At 47.7% G+C, this 21322-nt stretch overlaps 2 protein-coding genes across 10 annotated transcripts; one reads left to right on the top strand and one right to left on the bottom strand.

The window, feature by feature from the left end:
- Positions 1–130: 130 nt before the first annotated feature.
- Positions 131–10750, top strand: IKBKB (inhibitor of nuclear factor kappa B kinase subunit beta). 2 transcript variants are annotated; one of them, XM_065040766.1, is made up of 21 exons: positions 131–320; positions 395–489; positions 1010–1127; positions 1848–1917; positions 2548–2636; positions 3097–3186; positions 3555–3679; positions 3997–4104; positions 4402–4531; positions 4987–5181; positions 5429–5543; positions 5901–6024; positions 6268–6419; positions 6531–6592; positions 7719–7828; positions 8037–8086; positions 8390–8489; positions 8692–8839; positions 9050–9177; positions 9862–9952; positions 10459–10750. In XM_065040766.1, the coding sequence occupies exons 1-21, from the start codon at positions 216–218 to the stop codon at positions 10525–10527; spliced, it is 2274 nt and encodes a 757-aa protein (XP_064896838.1). In that variant the 5' UTR covers positions 131–215; the 3' UTR covers positions 10528–10750. The 2 variants fall into 2 exon arrangements, with proteins under 2 accessions (XP_064896838.1, XP_064896839.1); XM_065040767.1 differs by lacking the exon at positions 395–489 and having other exon boundaries at positions 197–320.
- VDAC3 (voltage dependent anion channel 3) lies at positions 6765–21126 on the bottom strand. Of its 8 annotated transcripts, XM_065040773.1 has the most exons (11): positions 20732–20968; positions 19567–19678; positions 19047–19118; positions 18316–18365; positions 15104–15256; positions 13976–14028; positions 13294–13521; positions 12279–12429; positions 11655–11712; positions 9386–9459; positions 6765–6989 (listed from the first exon to the last, which is right to left on the bottom strand). In XM_065040773.1, the coding sequence occupies exons 2-10, from the start codon at positions 19598–19600 to the stop codon at positions 9392–9394; spliced, it is 867 nt and encodes a 288-aa protein (XP_064896845.1). In that variant the 5' UTR covers positions 19601–19678; positions 20732–20968; the 3' UTR covers positions 6765–6989; positions 9386–9391. The 8 variants fall into 8 exon arrangements, with proteins under 8 accessions (XP_064896845.1, XP_064896844.1, XP_064896843.1 ...); XM_065040772.1 differs by having other exon boundaries at positions 6765–9459; XM_065040771.1 differs by lacking the exons at positions 6765–6989; positions 9386–9459 and adding an exon at positions 10958–11446 and having other exon boundaries at positions 20808–21126.
- Between the last annotated feature and the right edge of the window lie 196 nt (positions 21127–21322).

Here is a 21322-nt window from a genome sequence, read left to right as displayed (position 1 = left end):
TTACACAGCCCACGAGCTCTACGCGCCCTTTAGCCAGCGTCCTGACTCCGGGAACCGACGGCGACAACTCCTGCTCGGACGCGGGGCCTCTCGTTCCCGCCGCGCGGCTCCTTTAAGGGCGGGCGGCCGCCCGCGCCACGTGCCGCTGGCGCCGGAGCCGGAAACACCGTCGGCCGCGGCCAAGGCCCCGCAGAGCCGAGCGCTGCGGCCCCGCCATGAGCCGCCCGCCGGCCCTGCAGGCGCAGACCTGCGGCCCCTGGGAGATGAAGGAGCGCCTGGGCACCGGCGGCTTTGGGAACGTCATTCGTTGGCACAACAAGGTAGGCGGCGGGCGGCCCGTCGGCGCGGCCCGGTCCGGGGCCGGCGCTCAGGCTAGCCCGCGCTGTGTCCGCAGGAGACCGGCGAGCAGCTGGCCATCAAGCAGTGCCGGCAGGAGCTGAGCCCGCGCAACCGCGACCGCTGGGCGCTGGAGATACACATCATGAAGAGGTGAGGCGGGCCGGGCCTGCAGCGGCCGCCGGGCGCGGTTGCGTCAGCGCCGCCCGGTCCCGCGGGCGGGAGCGGCTCGAGCCGGGTGTGACGGCCGCGCTGCGGGCGCTGCCCGTCCGCTCCGGAGGCGCCCGACCCGCCGCGGGGCGAGGGCGCGGGAGCGCGCGCTGGAGAAACCCCGCGTCGCGTTCCGTAGTCGCGGGCGCCGGGCTCCTGCGCGGGCGCTGCTGCCGCCGCCCTTGGCTCTGGCAGTTCTGCCCAGTGCGGGTTGACCTTGGGGCGTTGCGTTCGTTTTGGAGCGCAGGGAGCTGCGAGGAGGCCGGGTCCTTGAGGGACGGCTGAACTGCAGACCTTTAGGATTCACCAGTTCGGTTTCTAAAAGAATTGTTGTCCTTGTAGGACGTTGCGTGCTGACCGTGAGCGTGTGAAACGGCGTGGCTGTTGCAGAGCAGTCATCTCTGGGGTGTCATTGTGGTTCCGCTCATCACGTGTGTTTATTTGCCTCATTTCCACTCCCCAGGCTGAACCATCCCAATGTAGTGGCTGCCCGTGACGTCCCGGAAGGGATGCAGAAGCTTGCACCCAATGACTTGCCGCTGCTGGCCATGGAGTACTGCCAAGGCGGAGACCTGCGCAAGGTGATGTCCCTGCGATGGCGGCCCACGGCCTTCTCAGCTCATCCTCGGGTTTCAGTTGAAGTTTCCCTGCAAAACCTCTGTTTTCACATTCTCATGGTTCCTAATTCTTGTCCTGGCACCAAGAGGTTTTGGTTGGTTGGTTGTTGATATTACATTCAGCTTTTGAAAACTTAAGTGCTTTCTGAAACGTTTTGTGTTTGTTTGGCTGCAAGTGACACTGTGAGGAGTTTGTGCGTAGAGGGTGAGGGGGGTGCGACAGGATGTGAGTGTGGCCAAGACCATCATATGGGCTATGTGCTTCCTGGAAGTGGGTAACTCCTGTCTGTCATAGGAAAAAATAACACACGTTAATTCTAATCTTGCTGTTTTTCTAACCTTTGCTGTAATCTGCCTATAGATAAAACCCAGACCTTAGAGCTGAGATTTGAGCTGGTACTGCCAGGCACAGGGAAGTGGCTATGAAGGATGGAACTAGTAGAAGGAAGAGAATGAGTATGACACTGACTTATTTCACACACTGTTTTCTCCTCTCATATGGTTAGACCAAGGCCTGAAGCTGTAATTGCTGCTGCCGGAGATTACAGTCCCATAGCGTTTTGTGCCTCTAGAGAATTTCGTTGCTGTTACTGGAACTTCATGCACCTGTGAGAGCTTGTGGGACTGTGAGCGTCACTCAGGGTACAAGAGGGGAAGGCTATATTCTGTGTTGTTTTCTTGCAGTACCTGAATCAGCTGGAGAATTGCTGTGGCTTACGGGAAGAAGCTATTCTCATCTTGTTATCTGATATTGGTAAGTGGTAGCAGTACCTTTAGTTATCTGAACTATGGAAGCCCTCTCAGTGCTGAAATCCACTTTAAGGATATGCAGCAGTGACCTTAATGACTCCATCTTAGACTGAACTTCGGAAGGTATGCTTGTTTCCTGTCTTGCTCTGCCAGCACTCCCTGTAGGAGAGACAGCCTTTGATTATTATTCTTGAAAACACAGATATTTATTTTCGTGCCCAGCTAAAATGCTGCTCAGGATTTTCTGGAAGGTTCTGGATAGCTGAACACTTGCCAAGTGGTTCTGGTTTATGTTGCACATCAGTCTCCACCCTCAGCGTAACAGCTGATCATCAGGACTTGAGAATGTGTGTGATCAGTGGGTTTCCATTAGCATTTGGGCCACCACTACATGGAATTACTGACAGCTCTGGTGCAAAGATTGCCAAGTGCTGTTTAGAGGCTTTGGAGTGGCATTTTTTTAGTCAAGCTGTGTTGTGATCTTACTGAGTTGCAGCTGAGGCAAAATTGGGTAGGTACTGAGGCTTTAGAAGATATTTAGGAACCGTGTTTGAGGCAGATTTATGTGTAGAAAGTGGGCTTGTGCTACGTACGGTTAGTTACACTCTTACGAGTGGTGCTTTCTATGTCTCAGCGTCCGCTCTCAGGTACCTTCATGAGAACAGGATCATCCACAGAGACTTGAAACCAGAGAACATTGTGCTGCAGCAAGGAGAGCAAAGGGTAAGCAGGAACCAGGTGCCTGCCTGCACAGGCAAGTAAGTCTAAAAGGAACAGGCATGCGCTTCATGTGGTTACAGTGGTCCCCCTGCAAGAGCACTCAACCCAGGATAACAGCCAGCTTAGATCTGTGTGTCAGATGAACAGTCTTCTGCGTGCAGCTGAGATGAAAGGTTGTATTAGACTTCTGCTAACACCTGATAATTTGACTTTCAAAAGACCAAGGTCTGACCCAAGATCTGAATTAGCAAAAATGTCTCCAGCTCTGTGTGTATCAAGCCAATGACAACTTTACATGCTTTGTGGTTTTAGGAATCTACGGGAGCCTCCTATTTCCATCTCTTCTTTGGCACCTTTCCTGCATACCTTTGAAGAGCTGAACCTTTTCTCTCTCTGCTGTATGGTGTATGTGCTTTTAACAGGACATCTCTCTAGTGTTCTAATTCTCTGTTGCGTGTTTCAGTTAATACACAAAATCATTGACCTCGGATATGCTAAGGAGTTGGACCAGGGTAGCCTATGCACATCCTTTGTTGGAACTCTGCAGTACTTGGTAAGGAAGGAATTCGGCTAGAAGAGCAGCTACTGCTGTGCGGTGGGGTAGAGTTAACTGTGATCAGGCTTTGGGCTGGGAGGAAGTACTTGTTCTGGTGTGGGGTACATTTGGGGTGCTGCAGCTAGCAAAGGTAACTGTGTTTTTTCTGACACTGAGTTTTCACAGTGTCTGCTAGCTATGCCTGTTATCAATGAGCAGCAAGAGTGCCAATAACCTTTGCTGTTCACTCTGAGAGGATCTCAAAATTCGAGAGAAGCAGAGCATTCAGCACCGTCTTTAATCTGTTGTACAAATGTTAATGAGCTCTTAAGAGACAGAGCTAAGAGGTGGGTGGCTTTGTCTTGTGTGTGTGTAAACTGTCTCAGGCTCCAGAGCTGCTGGAGCAGCAGAAGTACACGGTGACGGTGGATTACTGGAGCTTTGGCACACTGGCCTTTGAGTGCATTACAGGCTTCCGACCGTTCCTACCCAACTGGCAGCCAGTGCAGTGGTGAGTGAGCGGGGGCCAGGTGATAAGGAGAGTGCATGCAATGTGACAGGTGCGGTCCCTCGATTCTTAGGGTGATATCCCTGTGTCCTTGCCCTTACGGACACCGACTCCCTTCACGGGAGTTTGACAGACCTGAGCAAGTTCAGCATTCCTGATACTTGCTCTTTGGGATCAGGACTGACTCCTGCAGGGCAGGTGGCAGAAACCACAGTGGTGTCTGTGTTACATCCCTCAAGTGTAGCTTTAAGAGCCTACTAACATGCATGCTAGGAAGGGCACGTCATTATTTCACCATTGTACTTGCTTGAATTCACTAGGCATACAAAAGTGCGACAGAAGAGTGAGCTGGATATTGTTGTTTCAGAAGATTTATCTGGAGAAGTCAAATTTTCTAGCAGTTTACCCTACCCAAACAATCTAAACAGGTGAGGACTAGAAATCTGTTATCGCACACTGGGATAAACTCTTTCTTCTGCAAAAAGACCAGGCTTATATTATATGCCTTACTATGTTAGTCTGCAAATAAATTGAGCACGACACAAACAACACTTGTGTCCTTTTTCAGACTTGTGGAGTTGTGAATCTGCTTCTGCCTTCTAAACAGTGCTTTTGTGATTGGGGTGGGGAGGTTGTTCATCAGTCCTCCTGCAGAGACCAGGCCGTATGGTGGCTGCAGAGGCACTTTTTAATCTTCTGATCCTCTTCTTAATTTGGTACTTCAGTGTTCTGGCTGGGAGGCTGGAGAAATGGCTGCAACTCATGTTAATGTGGCACCCACGGCAGAGAGGTACAGATCCTACGTACGGACCCAATGGGTGTTTCAGAGCTTTGGATGACATTTTGAACTTGAAGGTGAGAAATGGCTCTGTATTGCCCTGAAGAGTTTTCCAGAGAGCAGTTGCCTGTACCCCATGAGAGAAGAGTCTCAAGTCATAGGCCTAGGAAGAGAGCAGCAGCAGAGAATCTCATTTAGCTGTCTCCGCACAGTAACAGGTGCTTTCTTGCTCATTTGAGGACAAATACTCCCTGACCTTGTTGGGAGTAGCAAAAAGCTGCTGTGTGTGATTAGTTTCATATTCTGGTAGAGGATTCTGCAGTTGAAGCTGTTTAATTGCCATGTGGCCTCTCTTCCACTTGAGGGAGGACAGGGACTTTGGCATAGTGTTATTAAGTAGCTGCAAAGTGACTTCTAGAGCCCCACAAATTCTTTGGCAGTTTGAGTGGCCGGTGTCTCAGTCTTGGTATCTCTGCTCAGACATGACCAGTGTATCCACAGCCCTTCTCATGTCACACTACTCTTCTTGTAGTTGCTTCGTGTTTTGAACATGGTCACGGGAACTGTACACACCTACCCTGTGACAGAGGAGGAGACTCTGCAGACTGTGAAGGCCAGGATCCAGTCAGACACGGGAATCCCCGAACAGGACCAGGAGCTACTGCAGGAAGCTGGACTTGCGTTGTTTTCTCAGAAGCTGGCCACTAAACATATAGCTGATAGCAAGGTGAGTCTAACTACTCCCTTCCTTGCTGTTGAGTGAATCAACAGGCACTCTCACATTGGGAGCACAGCACTGCCTGCTGTTCTGGCAGGCATTTGTCATAGAACCACACAGACCTAACAGCCCTTGCAGATTAGGCACCTAATATGGTGCCTTTAGGGTTCCGTCTTTGGCTGAGGAGGAACTTCCTGTTTATGGCATTACTGAGGCTTCTGCAGAGAGAACCTGGTGGGTCTTTTGTCTTTTGCAGATGAATGATATGGCAGCTGCAGACACAGACCTCCTCTTCCTCTTCGATAACCAAAAAGTTGCCTATGAGGCTCAGGTTGCCTTGCGTCCTCATCCAGAAAGTGTTGACTGCATCCGTAAGGACTTTCTCTAGCATGAATGTGAGAGGTTGTCCGCGTTGAGAGGGCTGCCTGTGTTCTGCGGTCTGTATCTTGTGCAAAGAGTAGACAGAGCTTTTGCATATTTGAACTGAAGAAGCAGTAAGATGGACTGGCATAGTATTCATTTGATTTGTCAAAATAACTGAGGAAAGGAATTGTTTGAGATATTGGGGAAGCTGCATAGGGGTTAGCCAACTGTAGGCTTTGCAAGAGGTAACATGCCCCTCAAAGAAGTGATGCTTTGATCTCTTTCGTAATGTGATAACACTACTTTTATGCTTCATGCTCATATGTATGTTTCCCTCCTCTTCCCCTGCCCCGCTCTGTTTCCAGTTCAGGATCCAAAGAAGAATCTCCACTTTTTCCAGTTGCGGAAAGTGTGGGGGCAGATCTGGCACACAATCCGGATGCTGAAAGAGGATTGTAACCGGCTCCAGCAGGGGCAGCGAGCAGCCATGTACGGTGGCAGTTTCTCTAGGACGCTTATTTCTGTCTGCCTTTGCTCCCCGGTGAAAGGGAAGGAACGGGAATGGGGAAGCCCATGAGTGGAGCTGTTAACAGTTAATGAAACGCTGAGAGTTCCATCCCCTTACACAACTGCTTTTGTGCTCACTGCTGCACTCTGAAATACCTATTTTGATGTAAGTGGAAGCCTGCATTTTTAGCTCAGGAGGGTAATAGGACCTTCTTGTCCACACAGGATGAATCTGTTACGTTACAATAGTACCCTGTCAAAGATGAAGAATTCCATGGCCTCCCTTTCCCAGCAGCTGAAAGCAAAGCTAGACTTCTTTAAAACAAGCATCCAAATTGATCTGGAGAAGTATAAAGAGCAGATCGAGTTTGGAATTAGTGAGTATAGCATCTGGGAAGCAGAGGTCTTTTTATGCCTCTTATCCTCAGAGTATCTACCTTGTCACGTATGAACCTGAGAAAAGCAATCATTCTTTCATTCCCTCATAGCTTCTGAGAAGTTGCTGTTTGCCTGGAAAGAAATGGAGCAAGCTGTGGAACTTTGTGGGCGGGTATGTTTCTAAATCTAACTGCTTCTCCTAAAGAAAAAGAAGCTAAGAATTTTGGTGTTGTGCTTTTTGTTGTTGTTTTTTCTTTTTAAAATTTATTTTTTTCTATATATATTTTTAATATATTTTTGTTGTTGGTGGTGGTTTTTGTTTGTTGTTTGTTTTGTTTTTATTCATTGACCTCCATTAAATAGTGTCTGGATTGATTCCAGGTGCCACGTTGGTTTCGGTGGCGCCGTTTTTGTCCATGGCCGGTACCTCATGAAGCTCGTGGTGTTCGTAAGGCTTAGGGGAAAATGGAGATCTTGGTGAATGTGAGAGGAGATGTTGCAGCGGTTGCACCCGGGTGTTCTGCTAACCCAGTCCTGGAGCCAGGATAGCTGGAAAGAGGATAGAGGACCTAGGTTGAAGTGAATGGGAAAGCAAATGATTAGATAATTGAACACAAGCTTTTCAAGCATCAGTCTTGAATTTTCAGAAGTCAACGATTTTCTGTTCTTGGTACATGGGTACCTGCTCCCAGTAAGGCATTCAGCCTTTTCAGACAAGACTGACCCTGTAAGTAAGGCCAAGGACCATTGCTCCCAGACAAGGAGTGAAGGTGACTAACTAGCTGGTATCTTACTCTTTTGCAACCGTTGCTCCTCCTCTGCCGGGAGGAGGCAGAAGGCAGAATGACTGTCTAAGAAGCAGCAGCCTCTCCCTGTGAACAAGTTCAAGTGAAAAGCAGAATTTGGTGGGCCAGGAGTGGATGTGGTTGTGTGTTTAGGAAAAAGGGGAAAAACAGCCATGGATAGGATGAGAGAAGAGATTTCCTGGAATAGCCGAGGAAAAGGAAGCGTGGTGGCCTTGGAACCAGCAACACGTTTCCTACGAAGTCTGACCCTTCAGTGGCTCTTTGCAGGCTGAATTTTTTATCGCAAAATTCTCAGAAGTTGTTTTACCCCAGAGCACCACACTGATTCCCTTGAATTGAAATTACTAATATTTTCATTTCTCTTTTTTGAAGGCTGCTGTTTGCATCCTGCCAATGTATTTAGAAATGTGAATGAGAAAAGATGACCCAGTTTGCGTGGTAGTGTCCCTTAGTACGGGACTGTTTGTTGCTTATGCTCTGCCCTGCTTTCAGGAGGATGATGTGGATCAGCTAGTGAAGAAAATGATGGCCCTGCAGACAGACATCGTGGACCTGCAGAGAAGCCCACTAGGTCGTAAACAAGGAGGAACACTGGAGGATTTGTGAGTTGAGCTACCTTGAACTTGAGATGCAGGAGTATTGCTAGCTAAGCTTATTCACTGCAGGACAAGGAAGGTGCCATCTATTCAGCCCAAATTATGGGGAACTGGGAGGACTTTGACTCCTTTCCTGTCATTTGAGTTCTTGAACTACGTGTTCGTAAGTTAGGTTCTAGAGAAGTCCTTTGTGTTCTGTGCTTTTTTCTTCTAGAGAAGAACAAGCCAGAGAGCTGTACCGGAGATTGAGAGAGAAGCCAAGAGGTAAAAGATGTTTTAGCTCAAGGTCAGCTTGCTTTGTGTGGATAGTAACTTTGGAGATGCAATAATGAGCATTGAGAACTCTGCATTCTGGGCCTGCCCCTGCACTAGCTGCACGCGGACTCTACTGAACCCACCTTTTTTTTGGAGAGGGGAGTCAGGGAGTCAGTTTTAAACTAGGACAGCATTGCTTTCTCGGTGCTTTTTGAGCTCTTCTCAGAGCAAGCTGCTGCTACAATAGATGCTGCTGCTTCTGTCTGTCCTGTAAGGCTGCCCTTCTGTGTAAGATTCTGACTCTCATTCCAGATCAGAGGACAAGTGGTGACAGCCAAGAAATAGTACGACTGCTCCTACAGGCAATCCAGACCTTTGAAAAAAAAGTCCGAGTCATTTATGCTCAGCTCAGGTGAGCTCTGGAGAGTTGGCTTTTAGTGAGGGTTAAGAGAAAGCATTTTCTCTTTCAGCAAGAGGTTTTGTTCTAGAGTTTTAAAAACCGGTGTGTACAGCTAATGAGATCTCAGAGTGTTACAGGAAATAAGAAACTTGAATGTTCCCCTACTCCAGTTGCTCACGTGTGATGATGTTTGTTTTTTTTTTTGGTCAAATAGTAAAACTGTAGTTTGCAAGCAGAAGGCACTGGAACTATTCCCCAGAGTGGAGAAAGTGATGAATCTGATGAATGAAGATGAGGAAACAGTTGTTAGGCTTCAGGAGAAACGACAGAAAGAACTGTGGAACTTGCTAAAAATCGCTTGTGTAAGTAAAATAAAAACTCCAGTGTAACTTGAAAATATGGTTTGTAGCACAGGTTAGTGAAATGATTAATAGTAAATTTACTATGTCCTATGGTTCTTTTCTCTGTTATTTTGAATTAGTATGAAAGCCAAGTTCCAGGCTGTCTCATACTCCTGGCTGCTGGAAATTAGTGGAAATGATTGCAATCTGAATATTCTGTGTTTTTTTCAGAGTAAAGTCCGCGGTCCTGTCACTGGCAGTCCAGAGAGCATGAACACATCACGTCTCGGCAGCCCTGGCCAGCTGCTGCTGCAGGTCCCTTCTGGGACGTACGGTTTATCAGAATCGGTCAGGAGAGGGTGAGGCCAAGTCTGGAGTTGTGTAACTGCTAATGCCGGCACTACGGGACTGGGGCTCCTGCTTTGTGAAATAATTACACATGGGCTTTGTCCCATTTTACACTTTGTGTTCAGCTTCTGTTGTCAGCAGCCTTTTCTAGGGAGTAGCTAGACTTCCTGGGGCTTGTTAGTCTTCCTTAAGAAAAACGGGATAAGGTATAGCACTTACCTTGCCTCAATAATAAGGGGTTTGTTTTATCTGGAATTGTTGGGGCATTGTCAGGTGAGGTGATGGTAGCTGAGCTGTATCAGAAAGAAAAGACTGCTGTTACCAAGCACATGTAGTTCTGGTTTGCTTAAATGAACTGGGTCACCAGCTGGAATGCCATACCTTGGTTTGTTCATTTATACGTTGCTCAGCCCTTTACTTCACAGGCTGTTCTGCAACTTGAGCAATGGTGACTCCACATAAGAACCTAACTCCATCTTGGAACGTGCTTCCTTTCCCTGTCCCAGTAAATCTAGGGATGCCACCGACTTCTGCAGTTGCAATATGAATTACTAGTTTATGAGCTGGCTGGTAACGGTTAATAATCTTAGGTGCTCTGCAGGACACCTGCCAGAAATATTTCCTAAAGATAGAGGTGGCATCTCTTTTAACAAAACTGCCATGGAAAATAATTGTGTCATAATCATCCCTTTCAGTGAGGAGCTACTGCTGGAATCACAGAAACTCTGTAGCCAACTAGAAAATGTGATACATGACACAATGAAGGATCAGGAGCAGAGCTTCATGGTAACGTACTTGATATTCTTCTGTAGAAGGACTGGGGAAGCTCATGGCTTCACACTTCTGCTTGGGTAACTTTGCCACCAGTAAGTAATACGGCTAACAGAAATCTGCATAGTACTCTTTCGGACAAGAGAGAGGAGGAGTCGCGGGAGATAAAGCGCCCGTTCCCTGACTGGAACCGCTGCCGACACGGTCCCTGCGCGCTGCGCGCTGGGGCTGCGGCCGTGCTGAACAAGAGATGGGGAACGCACTGGCTGTTGTACAAAAATACTGCAAAATTGCACTCTTAAAATTAGGAAGTGCTTGTGGTGGCAATACACTGGTGGGCAGTGATGCTTATTTAATGAAACAGAATATAGGAAAGAGAGAGAAAATAAGTAAATTCAGGGTTTCCCTCACAGCAATTGCATGGTTCATCACAAAACTATAAATTGCTTCCCTTTTATTCTGGAGAAATATCAACTCTAAGCTAGTGTTGAACTTCGTAGTTCTAACTATTTGTTTTTTAGGCTCTAGACTGGAGCTGGCTGCAGCTTCAGGCCGAAGAAACGAGCAGTCCAGAACAAACGCAGATGTAAAATCCCTTCAGTCGCCTCGGAAGACGTGCTGTTCCGGGAAGCCAACTGTGAAAAGCTGCTGCCTCTGAGCTGCCTCTTAACTTTGCCGATTTGCACTTTTTTCCTTAAGTGTCATGGTTGTACTTACCTAATACTTGTTTCCTATGTGGGAACGAAATTATCTAAAACATGTAAACTTCTGGTTTGCTCTTTTTGATACCCTCAATAACACTTTAATGAAAAAGCTGCTTTTATGGTGCAGGTCTCTAAAATGTAAGATGTAAGGATGTTTTCCTAGAGATCACAGAGAAGGAAATCTTCAGTGTACACACACAGTTTAGTTTAAGAAAGCATCTGCAGATTATTAACTATGCCTGAAGCTGCACCCAAAAGAAAGGCAGAGCACAGCCTTCCTGAACCTGACCGAGAGAAAAGACACACCAACACTATGTTCCAACTGTGACCAATTCATTTAATTCTGATGTAAACTGAAATTCCACTACAGCACAGAGACCACCTCTTATAAAAGGCTGCAAAGTACAGGACATGCAGGATGCAATACAGTAATGGGGAGAGGTGGGATTTTCTGCTGCTTTTAGGAACAGATTTAAAATACGGGAAACTGAAGTGAAATGTGGCACAGACACCACAACTTCCATGCATACCTTCAAGTATCTTCCTTTGATGTGCTGGCACTCTCTAGACTTCAGTGCTGGGTTAAAATGCTTCTTTGGAAGAGCAGAAAGTTCACACTTCTTGAAATTTCAGAGTAATATTAAGGCCGAAACCACACTGGGTACACTTTTCCTTCATCTTCCAGAGCACCACCTGTTGTACTTAGAGCTGCATTAAGCTTCCAGCTCAAATGCCAGCCCAACTTTGTGACCTCCAGCACTGAAATTCTTGCCATCAAGCAAGCCTGAGAGGGTCAGCTTCACACCTAGGAAAGCAAGTAACAGGACCCTTCAACGACTGACACCCTGTACGCTGCCTTCCCTCAACTACCGAGTCTCACTCTTGTGGCCTCTGCACATCCTTTACCTCTGTGAGCCTACACAAGATTTCTAGCTAGCTGTTCTGTTCCAGAGATAGCAGTAAAATAACCTGTAGTGTAGTAGTATTTGCTGCTACCAGCTGGACTTACGTACCAGGTCGGAGGGTGTGAGCATAACCAATTCCAATCAGGCTGGCATTATTCACTTTAGTCTACAGGAAAACAGAAATCACAATATTTATACACAGTATAAATACTCAGAATTACCCCAGTGCCCTGAGAAGGGGGCTTAGGCATTAACTATTTCAGCCAATTGTAGACCAACCTCTAGTGGAGGCATATTCCAGGCTTTTCTTAAGAATTCCCAGCTTAAGCTGTAACAGGCTTCAGTAATAGTTCCAATCTCTCCCCCAAATTGTAACCTGTTACGCCTATGTAAAATGCCACACTGTCCTTTTCTGCCCCCAGCATTGTGTCTCTATATCCTTTAAAGGGCCAGTTCCTGCAGTCCCTTAGTAGCCCATGAAGCCTCTCTTGTTCACAGACCCCTCTTCACAAATTGCTTAGTAGGCTTTTTTTTTTTTAATGAACAATAAATATACTAACATGCAAACCCATTTTCCACATTACTAAGTTTTTGGCTGTTCACAATGGTATTTCCCATCTTTAATTTTGGCTGAATTGTCCTGAACTAATTCTTGTTTTGAACTACTTCATAACACAAATTTTCAGTATTTACAGGAGCTCGAAATACTCATTCCTGTAACAAAATTCTTACCACAATGGAAGTCTTCTCATTCATTTGGTACTTTGCAGCAATACCAAAACGTGTGTTGTTACTGCCAGCAGTCCATGCAAGATTGATGGATGTCTCAACCTTATTATTAACCTTCTGATAAATAGACCCACCGAACTCGGTGCCATCATTCCTGTTTGTAATAGATGCAAGTGTGTCAAGCCTCGCCTCGTTCAGTGACTTGTGACTCTTTAGATTAACCCCTTCCCACAATGATTTGGTCATTATCTCTCAAAAAGAAACAAGCTCCAATGCTCCCCGGGACCCGTGCTCACCTACTTCCCAGCCAGAGCTGGCAGACTCCTGCTCAGAGCTTTTACCCAAACATAAGCTTTGCTTGCAGAAGGAAATGACTTTCCAGCAGTTGAGACCCATGGCTTGACCTTGCTTGCTTAAGAAAGCAAGCCTGCGATAACACATCAAGTGACAAATCCAGAAGGAGCCTTGAGTCAGTAATGGGAATGAGACTGAATGGGGATGAGACTGAAAACAATGTCATGACATTGCAGTTGTTTAAATAAACCATCTTGAAAGACTCTTGGAGCATCTGAATGCTAGAGCTACTCTGCGACACAGCTGGAAACGCTCAGGCGCAATGCCACACGCCTCTACCCTGCCTCGGGCATTTCTGAGCCAGCAGCTTCCTGTCTGGTGGGAGGAGGGGAAGGTGCAGCAGCTTAATTGAGGGCTCTTTTATCTAGCAGCAAAACAGAAGTTTCCAGATTTAAATCCCAAAATAACAGTATACAGTGCCTTTACGCCACTGTCTTTCGTACACAAAAACCACAATCACCCTGAAACAAGGTCTCAAAAGACAGCAAAGAGTTGGAAAGTTGCCCCGACTTTACTTGTGCTGAAGATGAAAACATCAAATATAAATTATTTTTAAAGAAATCAGCATCTCCTTCCATCCACCCAACCTTTCAACCTAACTGTGTTAATGCTCACTATTAATCTCGTTGGTTCCTCTGCTTCTCTAGTCTCAGATAATACTTACACGTTAGTGTGCAGCTGAAAGTCTCCTGCCTTATATCCCAAGGCAAAGTTATTTTGCGAAAGCTTATACTTGGCTGTATCAAAAGCCATCTGGTAGCCAGCAAGCCAGCCTTCGTAGCCCAGCACTGCCCAGCCAAAGACGGTTGGTCCGGAGAGATCAATGTCTACATCGCAGCCCAGATTTACATATTCTCTTTTGTAGGAGGTCTTTAACTTTCCACTCTTCTTCCTGCAGAGAGAAACAGGCCATTCTATCCCTTCCAATTTACAAGTATGGATTATATGTAGTTTTATTCACATGTGCATGTCCTCCTTTAAGACCAGTCAATTAAATGACTGCAATACCTACTCAAAAGTTAACAGCTGCTGAAGAGGGCAGGGGATGAGAGTAATATTGGTATTACATACATATTTACATGGTGCCACATTTTCCTCCACCATCTCAAACTCCTTAAAATCCTCAAGAAACAAATTTGCCAATGGCCAAAAAGTTGAAAAATAATTTTCAGCAGTCCTTGTCCTTCTGAGACAGGTGTTAGCCACTGCCTTCAAACTATTCTGCAGTTCCTGCAGAATATTCTACACTAAATTCTGAGCATTTACACAAGCAGCATAAGCACTTGCAATGAAAAGTTATGGGAAATGCTAGCACTCCTTAGGTAAAGGTAACAGAAAAGATTTACCCTGTGTTTGGTACAAATGTAGTGTCAAGAGCCACCTTAAATCCTTGAGCCAACTGCAAAGAAAAACAGAGACGTCTGCTCAGAAATCTGCTGATACGCGATCTGTTATATTCCACTACTATCGGTCTACCTCCTGTCTAAAGGGAAGGTGCAACACGACCATGATGTCTCCCACATTTTACAATGAAGTCTGAAGATGCTCTGTGATGAAGGATTAAAATTTGGACTTCTTCTCCCCAGAATGAGGCCTTATAACAGTGCACGTTATTAAAGGAGGATTGCAAATCTAGTATTGGCAAGAAAACTGAGAAACTATGTTAAAGAAATAAAAGTGTTCCGTTCACGTTTGCTTATCCCCTGTAGTTCAAACAATTCATACGGTAGCTCAAGAATCTCTCTCAGAATCCACGAGTTCTAAGGCCCGGTGTGACTCCACAGGCCAAGCCGCGTACCCGCCCCGGCTCTCCCACCCTCGTCGGGAGCCGGACAGCATTTTCCATTTGAAAGCACAGGTAAAAGTGCAAAACTGTAACTACAAAGTTGATGGCCATTGATGGCCATATGTGGCGGATGGCACCACAGAACTTTTACTACTTTTGGCACCACCACCTTACGCTTCAGGCATTAAGTGAAAAGCATAAAGCTATTACTCGCAAAAAGATCCGTGTGTTTTGAGAGTGCTGTATGCTAGCAACCCTTTGTGTAAGCAGTGCCAAGCTGCAAACACTAACCTTTCTCTCCAACTTCACAAAATATATTCAGTCTTGACGCAGCCAAACTTAAATCCTTATGTATTAGAGCATTTAGAACTACGAGACCTCTCATTTTTCTCTGCATGACTGCAGCAGTGACAGTTGTACATAGCTAGAGTGCATCTTTAAACAAAACCTCCTATTCGCAGTGAATAATAGTGACACTCATTCATCCACCTAACTGCAGTAGCTCTGTACCTTCGGGTTGTTTACGTAGCAGCACACTGCTGTGCGAATGCTTGTACCCGCACACCCAGGATTCAGGATGCTCCCTCTCAATCTATGCATTCTGCAAATATATTTGCCAATGTTTTCTGCTCAACTCTGCTTTCTCATACCAGCTGCAAAAAGGTTTTGAGTATCTGCTTCCTCTTACCTGATCCTCCATGGAAATTTCTGTTCCCAGTATGTTGTCTGTGTTCCACTTCTGGGTGAATGTAAGTCCATAGGCTTTGACCTTATATTTGGTCTCTAGGCTGCCTGAAGCCTTGCCTGTGTCTGTGTTGGAAGAACCAGATGCAGTGAATTCCTGCCAAGAGCACGACATGAGTTTCAGCACTCTTATATGTAATTACATTCAGTTTTTCCACTAGTCAAGTGCCAGCACTAACACTTGCTACCTTTAGGCCTTTTGACAGAATCCTCACAATCCTCCTCTTCCCTATCCCCATCCAAAAGAATTATTTTTCCATCACAAAATGCTACTCCTTTTGCTGTCCCTATGCCAAATGTTTCTTTTACGGGGTGTGCTGATGGAGCCCTGGAACTTCCTTAGGTTGGAGAAGGCACTGTTACTCTTTAATTTTCATCTGCCTTGTGATTTGATTACTTGTTCCCCCCCCTTTCATTTTTACCACACTTTTTTCCTAACTTATCCATCAACCCCACCCCCACCAAAAATACCTTTTCCCGCCAACATTTTCTGCTCCAAACTGGCAAATTTCAACATTCCATAACTTGCTCTGTACCTTCAACACCTTCAAACACCCTAATACTTCTGTATCATAACAATCAGAGGTACTATTAGTACCCAAGTACGAACTGGATCGCACGCTTACTTCCTAACCTCATCTCCATCCCCAAAACCCCATTTTATTGCAGAACAGTCATTAGAAACCCTAACACGCACAAAGCCTGCAGCAACACACAACCGTATCAATACCGTATCTAACTTGTTCTCCCCCCTGCTGTTTTTACAGTGTTCTTATAGTGGATTGTTTGACAAAGATTGCAAACAGCTTTACAGAGATCACACAGCAGATCAAGAGCTATGGGCATAGTCATACTTAATTATGTGGATGATAACACGACTAAAAACAATGCAACATTTTATGAATGACAGCATGCACCACAGAAAACCTCACTGGACAAAGCAATAAGGAGCCAACATGCCAAAATTCACTATTCTTACCAGCTGGATAAGCATCCAACATGAAAGTTGCATGGAAAAGAAAAAGCCCATTTTAGAACTTTATATGATTCTTCATGTTCAGTTACATTCAGAAAACAGCATAATTAACCATTAGCATATTATTTGAGAATCAAAACTTCCAGCCAGGAAAACTATGCATATCATGAGATGTCAGCAACTGGCAGCAGTCACAGCACAGAAACCACGCAGGTCCTGGTGCACAAGGCAAGCAATCCATCAAAAGCTCGATAGAGACAGAGCTCGGTTAATACAAAATGAATTACACCATTGGCATGGGAAGAACGCAAGAGAAAGAGGGAACTAAGGCAAATATCACAGTATCACAGTATGTTTGGGATTGGAAGGGACCTCAAAAGATCATCTCGTCCAATCCCCCCCGGAGCAGGAACACCCAGATGAGGTTACACAGGAAGGTGTCCAGGCGGGCTGGAATGTCTGCACAGAAGGAGACTCCACAACCCCCTGGGCAGCCTGGGCCAGGCTCTGCCACCCTCACTGACAAGAAGTTTCTTCTCATGTTTAAGTGGAACCTCCTGTGTTCCAGCTTGATCCCATTACCCCTTGTCCTGTCACTGTTTGCCACCGAGAAGAGCCTGGCTCCATCCTAGTGGCACTCACCCTTTATATATTTATAAACATTAATAAGGTCACCCCTCAGTCTCCTCTTGTCCAGCTCCAGAGCCCCAGCTCCCTCAGCCTTTCCTCACCCGGGAGATGCTCCACTCCCTTCAGCATCTTTGTTGCCCTGCGCTGGACTCTCTGCAGCAGTTCCCTGTCCTGCTGGAACTGAGGGGCCACAACTGGACACAATATTCCAGGTGTGGTCTCCCCAGGGCAGAGCAGAGGGGCAGGAGAACCTCTCTGACCTACTGACCACCCCCTTCTAACCCACCCCAGGTACCATTGGCTTCCTGGCCACAAGGGCCCAGTGCTGGCTCATGGTCACCCTGCTGTCCCCAGGACCCCCAGGTCCCTTTCCCCTCCACTGCTCTCTAATATGTAATTTCCCAACCTATACTGGAACCTGGGGTTGTTCCTGCCCAGGTGCAGGACTCTACACTTGCCCTTGTTAAATTTCATCAGGTTATTCCCCACCCAGCTCTCCAGCCTGTCCAGGTCTCTGGATGGCAGCACAGCTTCCAGTGTCAGCCACCCCTCCCAGCTTGGTGTCATCAGCAAACTTGCTTATAGTACACTCTATTCCCTCGTCTAAATCGTTAATTAATATATTGAATAATATTGGCCCCAGTACTGACCCCTGAGGCACTCCACTAGATACTGGCCTCCGACTAGACTCCGCACCATTGACCACGACTCTCTGGCTTTTCTCCTGAAGCCAGTTTGCAACCCACCTCACTACTCTATTGTCCAGACCACACCTCCTTAGCTTAGCTGTGAGTTTATATATGGTTATGAAGGAGGCTGAAAAGCAGCACAACTTATCAACCAGAAGAGCATCAAGCGGCACCACACACAGAACTGAGACTCGGTGCCAGAACAAGCTTATCTAGTAAACAATATATGCTTGTGGTTAAAGACCAAATCCTTCCTTGGTTTTGCCTGCGCTCCTGCGAACTCACGAGGAAGCTGCACTTCTCAATCATTAAAGTGGGGAACATAGTATTTTATAGTTACCTGAAGTGCTAAAGCCTAATTAATGTCTATAAAATGCTCTACATAAAGAATACTGAAATGATTTCATTTTAATCAAATCTTGCATTGGAAGCAGGGTGGAAACGAGTGAACATGAAGTTAAATTGTGGCTCTTACTGCCCCTTGGCGTTTTGGATAAAAGGTCAGTCAGGACTCAAAATCCTATAAAAACCAAAAGCAGCAGAGAAACTCAGATGCATTCATAAGCAGAAGTGAGAGCTCTTTAGGGTGAAGAAACTTACGTCTGGGATGTGGCAATGGACATGGGGAGGAAAGCCACATGTACACAACAAAATATGTGAAAATTCTTGCATGCCGCAAGAACAGAAGTACTGCTACGTCAGTTCCACACATCGCTACAGAAATACCTCTGGCAGGTACAGGTTTTACCATGAGAACTGAAAGGAAGAAGCAACACCTGCTAGCAAATTATTACCGCCGACCAATTCGGGAACTTGTCGTTCCATTGCAATGCTGCTGACGTTGAACGCGCCAATACTTACCACTCCACTGGAAGACTTGGTCTTCAACTCTAATTTGACAATTCCAAATCCTGAAAATAGAAGAGCACACAGTGTCTGCTTCACCACAATACAGAAGCGAGGCTCATTTCCAGCATACCCGAAGTACAGCAAATAGAGTAGACTGACATGAAACAGTCTATTTTCATATTTCAACAGTTGGTCTTACTGAGGAATGATCGGAGGAATTTTCACAATTCAAAGTGGGTGGCCTCATCGTTTATAGTCATAACAGTGACCCATCATCAAGTACCTCCACCTTCTGTAGCTACCTGCAGTCTGGGACCGATCAATGCAGATACCGGTTCTTCTGATTTATTCAATCTACCTTTGTATTTCTCGTTGCAGGGCAGGAATTTTTCTTTTCCCCTTCTCCAAGAAAAACATGTTTCAGCTTACTTTAACCAGCGCCATATACACAGATACTAGTGCTTTCTTCCTTCTGTTTTTAATCTGCTGCAAAGCTAGGGGAATACCCGGCCCTCGCACAGAGTAGAAAAGCCTGAAGCAACTGACACTAAAGCAGAGAACTTGAGCCGAATCTTAGCAGAGACCAGGCCAGAATGCTTGTTAATTTTATGTAGCACGTGAATTTGGGATGCAAATGCCATCTTTACTACACATGCACAAAAACAGATTAAAAACATCAACGTTCTCCAAGACACCTAAGAAAAAAGTACGAAAGGTTCTCAAACCACAGCCACGTTCCTTACCATATCCCTTGTTGAACATATCCCGGGCAGACTTTCCCAAGTCGCTGTATGACGGTGGGACAGCCATTGGATCTGAAACATATTGGAAGCTGTAAGAATCTTGGGTTCAACAGCATAAATGTCTCTGACCAGTACCCAATGCGTACTTCACCAACACGCCACTACAAGACCTTTGAAGAACGTTCACGGAAGCAATCCCCGCGTCACCGTTGCTTTGTCAGAAATACTATTAAGAGCTTATGGACACTTCTCTTCCACCATTTTAGTTGCTTACCAGTGTACTTGGTCCCTCTGTCACAAATGCAACAGCATCTGTATTAAGCAATTGAGTCCTGTTTTCAGATTGGCAGCTCCTTCCTAAAATGAAGCACTTGGGCAATTCACATCCCATAGTAGACAAATGCTCCGTGTTCAGTGACTTAATAATTAATCTGCACTATGTAACTACCAAAACATGCACTTGATGATCCTTATGGGTCCCTTCCACCTTGAGATATTCTATGATTCTATAAATTTATACCTGTGGGTTTAGAGGATCTAAAATAGCTGGACATGACTGCAGGTTCCTTATTTGAAGATTAGTATGTAAAACAGGTACTTCTCACAATTACTATGTAAAAAGGCCTTTTGACCTGTCAAACATGGAGGGAAAAATTACAGTCAGTAAATAATTAAACTGGCAAAGAGAAACAGAACGTGCACTTTTATAACAGCATAGGTTAAAACACTATAATAGTTTTAACAACACAGCTATGGAGCAGAGCATATCTGGTCTCCATCAACCAGACGCAATGACAACAGCTGACAAAACACAATGTAAAGCCGGAAAAGAAACATTAAGCCAGAGATCTAGAACTAGCAAAGCCTCCTTAATCTTGTGCTTTGATTTTCCCTCCCACAACAGTAAAATTAATACAAAAACCACAGGAGAAAATGTATCAAGAAATAAAAGGCTGGGGACAACTGATGCTTCACATTGCCATCTTCAGATATAGCGCACAGCAAGGAACGCCTGTATACAAGCTGCAGAAAGAGAACGAAGACGCTAACACAAGAGTGCCCACAGCGGTCTGCCGAATACCTGAAAAACCCAAACCGCGCACACGAGGGAAAACGAGCGCGGCCCCGGCGCTGCCGCCCCTCCGCGGCCCCGGCGCTGCCGCCCCTCCGCGGCCCCGGCGCTGCCGCCCCTCCGCGGCCCCGGCGCTGCCGCCCCTCCGCGGCCCCGGCGCTGCCGCCCCTCCGCGGCCCCGGCGCTGCCGCCCGGCTGCTCCGCGGGCACACGCGCGCTCAGGCGCCGCGCGGCCCTGCCGGTTACCGACCCGCATTACGCAACGGACAACGGGGCGCGGCCGCCGGGCCGCCTGCCCCCAGCGCAGCGCTCGGTCCCCGGCGACCCCAGCGGTTCGTGCATTCCAGCCGAGCGCTGGCAAGACCCCGCCCGCCCGCCGAGCGAGAGCCGGCCCGCACCCCGGGGCCATGGCCTCGGCAGCCCGCGGGCGCCCGGCCGGGCCCGAGGCCGCGGAAGCGCCGGCTGAAGCGAGCCCCCAGCGTCCCCTCGGGGCTCCGGCCCAGCCCCATCGCGGCAAGGTGACTCGAGGGACGCCCGCGTCGGCCCCGACGAGGCCCGGAGCACGCCACCGGGCTCCGCCCGGACCGGGCCGGCCCCGCGCCCACGCCGCTACCTGCCGGCCGCGCTGCCGCCGACTAGAGGTCTCGCCGCCCCTAAGCCCGCGTGCGCGGCCCCGCACGCAGGCGCACCCGCACGGCTGCCGTTGCCCTGAGCCCTCCTGCCAGGGCTGGCGGGCGCCGCGCGGCCCCACCCTGAGCGCGGGGGGGCCACCACAGAAACGGCCGTCGGTCGCGACCGTCGCCCCGCGCGGGCCCCGCGGGAGCGGCCTGGAACGCCGGAGCCGCTGCGGGCATCCCCGCTGCCGCCAGAAACGGCGGCTCCGGGCTCGGCGGAGGATTGGTACGGCCGCTCCAGGAGGATGCAGCCCCGCCCGCAGCCCTCAGGCCCGTCCCCCCGCTCCGCGGCCCCTGGCCAGGGAGCGAGCGCCCGGAGCCCCCGCAGCGCAGCGGCGCATGCGCCAACAGCGGCAGCACAGGCGCCCCGCCGCTGGCTCCCTGCGGGGAGCGCGCGGCTCGCAGCTGTTGCCCCCGGTACCGGGTACCCTGCGGTCCGGTGCTGCAGGAGGAGGGAAACAACTGTGAGTAACCCAGAGCAGCTCAGAACAACGACCAGTTAACCGGGGGGGCGAGAGGTGGGAAGAAAA

The sequence above is a fragment of the Columba livia genome, chromosome 25, assembly GCF_036013475.1.
Source record: "Columba livia isolate bColLiv1 breed racing homer chromosome 25, bColLiv1.pat.W.v2, whole genome shotgun sequence".
In the NCBI taxonomy this organism is placed as follows: Eukaryota; Metazoa; Chordata; class Aves; order Columbiformes; family Columbidae; genus Columba; species Columba livia.
This window is presented reverse-complemented; position numbering and strand designations above follow the sequence as displayed.

What these genes read in the sequence shown, in the direction of transcription:
- IKBKB (XM_065040766.1), top strand. Translation starts at nt 216, where the DNA reads ATGAGCCGCCCGCCGGCCCTGCAGGCGCAGACCTGCGGCCCCTGGGAG. An exon ending in TACCCAAACAATCTAAACAG is followed by an intron (nt 4,105 to 4,401) that starts GTGAGGACTAGA and finishes TTGGTACTTCAG; the next exon opens with TGTTCTGGCTGGGAGGCTGG. An exon ending in ATGACATTTTGAACTTGAAG is followed by an intron (nt 4,532 to 4,986) that starts GTGAGAAATGGC and finishes CTCTTCTTGTAG; the next exon opens with TTGCTTCGTGTTTTGAACAT.
- VDAC3 (XM_065040771.1), bottom strand. Translation starts at nt 19,600, where the DNA reads ATGTCCAGCTATTTTAGATCCTCTAAACCCACAG. An exon ending in TAGATCCTCTAAACCCACAG is followed by an intron (nt 19,119 to 19,566) that starts GTATAAATTTAT and finishes AATATGTTTCAG; the next exon opens with ATCCAATGGCTGTCCCACCG. An exon ending in TTTCAGCTGCACACTAACGT is followed by an intron (nt 12,430 to 13,293) that starts GTAAGTATTATC and finishes TATTACAAACAG; the next exon opens with GAATGATGGCACCGAGTTCG.